This window comes from Lucilia sericata, unplaced genomic scaffold (assembly GCF_015586225.1).
Source record: "Lucilia sericata isolate MDLA Ls3-8-SP2 unplaced genomic scaffold, ASM1558622v1 Contig000531F_arrow, whole genome shotgun sequence".
Classification (NCBI taxonomy): domain Eukaryota; kingdom Metazoa; phylum Arthropoda; class Insecta; order Diptera; family Calliphoridae; genus Lucilia; species Lucilia sericata.
This window is the reverse complement of record NW_023994543.1, coordinates 285,388-291,722: the sequence shown is the minus strand read 5'-3', so window position 1 is coordinate 291,722 and position 6,335 is coordinate 285,388. Positions and strand designations below refer to the sequence as shown.

Below are 6,335 nucleotides of genomic sequence, written 5' to 3'. Positions count from 1 at the left end.
TTCGCAGGTTTTGTAACAAACCTGCAAATAAGATGGAGAAAAGAAAAATCGTTGAAAAGATACAAGTAAATTGGATTTCTGAGTTACAAAATTATGGTGTACATGGTGAATTTAAGAGTAGTTGAAGTAAGAGGAAAAAAGAAAAATAATAAAAATCATGTGATCCTATTATTGCATCTTGCAGCACACATGTCGCTTTATTTAAGTGGCTGGCAGGCAGCATTTATTGCTACAGTTTTAATTTGTGGTTAACAAATGTGGCGGTGGAGGAAGTGTTCCATTTAACATAAATCAAAATAACAGGAAGCGAATTAAACTTTCTTTAATTATTTAAAAATTTTAATATACTATTGGAAACATTGATGATTTTAATATATTCAAATCTAAGTCTAATTTAATTTTTTTAATTTAAAAGTCTAAGGTATCCTTCCCTCCTCCTTTAACGGCAAAATGTAGGCCATTCACATATTTACTTAGTAGCAGGGGCTTAAAGATATTCCGTTTAAAAAATTTTAACGCATTTTAACTGCCATCTGCTCCTATAAATTTTGAAATTCTGATAAATTGTGCATAATTGCAGTAAGAAGCATGAATTGTGGGAAGCAATATTGTAAAAAATCTTAAAATAAATCAGTTAAATATGAGTATGTTTTTATCTGTGAATATCGGTAAGACATAAATTTAAAACACAAAAATATTACTGTGTAGCGAATGGACATTGGATGAATTTGTTTAGATGCACTTGGAAGAAAATCTTGAAGAATTAAACGTATTAGTTATCAAATGGACTTTCTAAGAGTATAGTCTATAGTATAGAGACTGCAGATTAGTCTTGACTATAAAATAATATAGCGTCTCGTCTACCGTATCAATAGTCTGCACTGTAGACTGTAGACAGGTCTATAGTCCAGACTGTAGACATTTCTATAGCCCAGACTACAGAGAGCTCTATAGTCCAGACTGTAGACAGTTCTATAGTCTGCACTATTGATAGACGATATATATCGAGACGCTATATATTTTATAGTCTGGACTATAGAACTGTGTATAGTCTGGACTATATAACTGTCTATAGTCTGGACTATAGAACTGTTTATAGTCTGGACTATAGAACTGTTTATAGTCTGGACTATAGAACTGTTTATAGTCTGGACTATAGAACTGTTTATAGTCTGGACTATAGAACGGTCTATAGTTTGGACTATAGAACTGTCTATAGTCTGGACTATAGAACTGTTTATAGTCTGGACTATAGAACTGTTTATAGTCTGGACTATAGAACTGTCTATAGTCTGGACTATAGAACTGTCTATAGTCTTGACTATAGAACTGTCTATAGTCTGGACTATAGAACTGTCTATAGTCTGGACTATATAACTGTCTATAGTCTGGACTATATAACTGTCTATAGTCTGGACTATAGAACTGTTTATAGTCTGGACTATAGAACTGTTTATAGTCTGGACTATAGAACTGTTTATAGTCTGGACTATAGAACTGTCTATAGTCTGGACTATAGAACTGTTTATAGTCTGGACTATAGAACTGTTTTATAGTCTGGACTATAGAACTGTTTATAGTCTGGACTATAGAACTGTTTATAGTCTGGACTATAGAACTGTCTATAGTCTGGACTATATAACTGTCTATAGTCTGGACTATAGAACTGTTTATAGTCTGGACTATAGAACTGTTTATAATCTGGACTATAGAACTGTCTATAGTCTGGACTATAGAACTGTCCTATAGTCTTGACTATAGAAACTGTCTATAGTCTGGACTATAGAACTGTCTATAGTCTGGACTATAGAACTGTTATAGTCTGGACTATAGAACTGTGTGTAAATAGGCTGGACTAGAGAACTGTCTATAGTCTGTATTATAGAGCAGTCTATTGTCTGGACTACAGAACAGTCTATAATCTGGACTATAGAATAGTCTATAGTCTTGAAAATAATCGATAGTCTGTACTATAGAGCAGTCTATTGTCTGGACTACAGAACAGTCTATAATCTGGACTACAGAAGTCTATAGTCTTGAAAATAATCTATAGTCTGGTCTATAAATCAGACTATTGTCTGAACTATAGAACTATCATATATAGTGTGTATTATAAAACTGTCTATAACACAGACTATATAACCGTCTATAGTCTGGACTTTAGAAATGTCTATAGTCTGGACAATAGAACTGGCTATAGTCTAGAATATAGCACCATCTATTGTCTGGACTATAGAACTGTCTATAATCTGGACTATAAAATAGTCTATAGTCTGGACAATATTTAACAATATGAACTAAAGATCGTTAAAAATGGTGCATAGAAGTTAATAGCGAAGACTATATTCATAACCAATTTAAAACGATTGTTGGCAAACAAATATAACGACATTTTATATATACGAATGGGCATATTTCACATAATACATGAACAAACATTTATTATTTCTTGAAAAAGCCAATAAAATGTAACATGCATAGGTAATTGCAATGGCACAAGTAGCGAAACTAGTGATTACTATTTATTACCCAAGAAAACATGCAAAAAAAAAGTATGAAAAAATCCAAACTTACGAATTTATTCTAAAATCTAACACTTACCTCGATACCCTTTTTACGTGTATCCACTTCCAGACCCTTCATAATATTTCGTATATCTTGACGATCACTTGAACGCAGCAATTTTCTCATCCTTTGGATGTTTAGGTTCGTTATAACGATTAAGTTTGGCACGATGACTACGATAGTTATCGATTTTATTTTTTGATTATCACAATATGACTTAATTTTCGAATAGGGTACATGATAATTTTCCATATCACAATTATCATTACCCGAATATTTAATATTGGCACGAATTTTTGGTAAATCTGGATGATTGATAATATGTCCGCCTGTACGTCGTTTTATATGATTACGAGCGAAATTACTGCGTTGCATCAAGTTTGAGAGACTACAATCGGAGAGGTTGTTATTTTCCTGAAAAAGAAATAACATGAAAAAAGTGATCTTAAAAATAAAATTATTTATTGTTTTCATTCAAACTTACCTTTCCGTTATATCTATTACAGTCACTGGCATTATCATCATTAAATTCCTCTGTACCATCGCAGATATTCTCCACTTGATGGGTGTCTTTGAGTACCCGTATAACCAGACCACTGCCATTTAGACAGGCCTCAAATTCATCATACGCTTCTGGTCCGGGATCGGGTAGACGTGGTGTCTGAAAACAGGGCTGCATACATTGGCCACAGGGTGAACAGGGGTCTTTAACACAATCATCACAAGTATCTGCTGAACATGGTTCATATTTGAAAGGATCAACGGGTGGACAAGGATTTTCTATATAGAAAATATTTATAATAAAAAAATAATTTCAAAATGTAATTCGATTTGGAATATTCAAAATGGAACATACCCTTTTTTCGTTGAACTGTTTATGTATGTTTCGGGACTTTTTTTAAGATTAGATTTTGCTTTTTTACTATTTTTTATTTAATTTTTTTGAAATTACATTTTTTATTTTCTTTTCTATTGGTTTTCAAATTCAAAATTTACTGGCCACTGTATTTTTGCAATAAATAGCGCAATTTTCGTAAAGCTTTAGCTTTGGCTATAAAAGGAAATTGGAAAATTTTAGTAGTAGATTGCGAATTGTATTTTAAAAAGAATCGCACCCACTTGAAATATGTACTTCCAAAATACTTTTTCAAAAAAACATTTCAAACATTTCACTAAAAAATTCTCTGAATAATTTGTGTATGTAAACCTATTCGTATTTTTGTCCCGTTAATGTTATTTGTTAATGAATAATGTTCGTTTAATTGATTTTCTGCAGTGAGGCTTATAATGGATCGATTATTAATCGATCCCGATCCCGAAATTCTCAAATAGGGTTCTATAAGTCAAGATTCTAATTTACAGAGCCCTATTTTAAAAGGGTACGATCCATTTGTAAAGATTGTTCGATACTAACCTGCTTCACATTCGTCCATGCATTCATCACATGAACAATTATTTGATTGTTCAGATTGTGGACAACAACTCATTTTTTGTCGGTATTCCTTACATTTGGCAGCTGAAAAACAAATCAAAAACAAGATCAAAACCTTTATTTTGTATACCCAGATGGGGAATTTCAAGTGGGATGTAAAATACTCTCACATTATAAATGAATGGATAAGAAACTTACATCTTTCACACTCATCTTCGATCTCATCACAAGGACTACCCTTGTCGGCATTGCAGGCAAAATAACGCTGACATACTGGTTTCTTAACTTCCCTATGACAGGGATCTCTTAAAGGTACACAACCATTATTAGTTTTATTCTGTTTGCTAACACTAGGATTTTCATTTCCACATCCTCCTCTAATGTGGGCATTATCATTATCCATGCCACCAGCAGCACGACTACAGGTGGCATCACAAGCTTCTTTACCAATACCACTGGGTCTAGTCGTGGGTGCACAACTCGGAGCCTTCTTATCACAGCCCGCATTGCAGATGCGAGAAAATGTAAATGAGGACACTATGGCTGGACCAACGGCCACTAGACGTATAAGTAAAACCACATTGCCCGTTTGGCAACCTTTTAAATTGAACAGAGGCAAAAGTTGTTTGGTCAGTTCCGAAGTGGGACATAATTGTTCACGGCGTCCCTCTTCATAGGAATCACAATCATTGTCTACTATTTCGGCTGTCTTTTTCGCTTCCTTAGGATTTGGTAGAGTCTTTACATGTTTAGCACTAACATCCTGCCAATTAGGATTCTCAATGTTGAAGTTTTCCATAACCTTATCGAAAACACCTTTAATCGGCAGATCCGTGCAGCCTATTAAAAACTTACACTGTTCCGTTTTCTTTTTGTAGATATGCACATGCAATTTGTCGCCATCACTAATAGGCGTTTCCAATGAGAATAAACAACTTTTACCGCATTTGGGCATACAGGGATCTAGACATTGACCAAATTCGCGATCACAGATCGATACAAATACACTATTGCGAAAGGATACTTCACAGCATGTGGGAAATTCTTCGGGAGCGCAATAGTTTGGTTTTGTAACGATCAAATCATCGACCACAAATTCAAACATGAACAGGAAATTTTGCGCCATTTTATATAAGCGAATTTTTGAAAAGTGTTATTTGAAATAAAATAATTAACGGGTTTGGATTTAAAAATTTATTTTCTATATATATAAATTAATTAAAAAAGTTGAGAAATAACTAAAGTTTAAAGAAAAATAAAATATAAAAATTATTTCAAAATTTGATTAAAAATGCAAGAGGAACTAAAATTTGTTTTGGACTTGTAAAAAACAAAAACAGAAGGGTACAGTAGAAATATTGTTAGCAAAATAAAATTTGCTACTATTTAGTTAGAGCTGTCAAAGGAAATATGTCCTATATAAAATCCATATCTAAAAATAATTATTTTTATTTTTACATATACTAATTCTAGAATTTAAATCAAACAACTACTAAATATTAAAAAAAGATTATCCATTCTTTTTCATTTCTTGTATCTGTTTCAATAACAATTGCATACGATCCTTCATTAAAGGCTGACCACGTTGTGTTCTTTTACTTATAGCTTTAGTCTTCTCCAAACGTTTCTTTTTATATTGTTTAATTTTTTCTTCTTTTTCCTTTTTAGCTTTAGCACGTTCCTCCTCCAATTCTTTTTGTTTTTGAGCTCTTAAGGCCTGACGTTCTTGGAATTTTTTGGCACGTTCCTAAAATATGCAAAAAAAATATTATTAAATAAATAAAACCATTACTTTTTTAATAATTTCCTACATGTCTTTGGGCCTCTTTGGATTTTACAAAAGCTGCTTTACCATGTGCTGGCTTTTTATATGGAGCTCCACCACCTGTGCCTCTGCCACCACCTTTATTTTTATTAGGTTGAGTTTTTGTAAATGGTTTTGTTTTGGTATGATTTGATTTATTTTTATTAACCATTTTAGTATGGTTTTTTATTAAATAAATAACTTTTTTTAACGTTTATAAAAATTCTATTAAATTCACGCTTTGTTTTGAAACTTCTTCTTATTTGCGTATGTCAAGCAAATCACTGGAAAATAATACCACATATAAATAATAAAGATGCCATATGCTAAAAAAATAAACTTGGTATTACTTTAATAATAAATGCATATTTTGCATTATTTAAAAGAAATTTTAATATATAATCTTTATTTTGCATTATTTAAAAGAAATTTTAAAATATAATCTTTATTTTATATTTATTCCATTTTTGAAAATGTTTGAAAAAATTTAAATTTTTTATAATATTTTAGATAAATTTTATGTATAAAAATGTC

At 31.8% G+C, this 6,335-nt stretch overlaps 2 protein-coding genes across 2 annotated transcripts; both read right to left on the bottom strand.

The window, feature by feature from the left end:
• Positions 1–6: 6 nt before the first annotated feature.
• On the bottom strand, positions 7–5,268 carry LOC119605909 (the record flags this gene model as incomplete). The annotated part of the gene is made up of 5 exons (XM_037959258.1): positions 4,196–5,268; positions 3,980–4,081; positions 3,050–3,345; positions 2,602–2,979; positions 7–21 (listed from the first exon to the last, which is right to left on the bottom strand). Coding segments are annotated over exons 1-5 (1,719 nt in total), but the record flags the coding sequence as incomplete, so codon positions are not given.
• Positions 5,269–5,430: 162 nt separating this feature from the next.
• On the bottom strand, positions 5,431–6,084 carry LOC119605910 (thyroid transcription factor 1-associated protein 26). Its single transcript, XM_037959259.1, has 2 exons — positions 5,809–6,084; positions 5,431–5,744 (listed from the first exon to the last, which is right to left on the bottom strand). The coding sequence occupies exons 1-2, from the start codon at positions 5,971–5,973 to the stop codon at positions 5,508–5,510; spliced, it is 402 nt and encodes a 133-aa protein (XP_037815187.1). The 5' UTR covers positions 5,974–6,084; the 3' UTR covers positions 5,431–5,507.
• Positions 6,085–6,335: the final 251 nt, after the last annotated feature.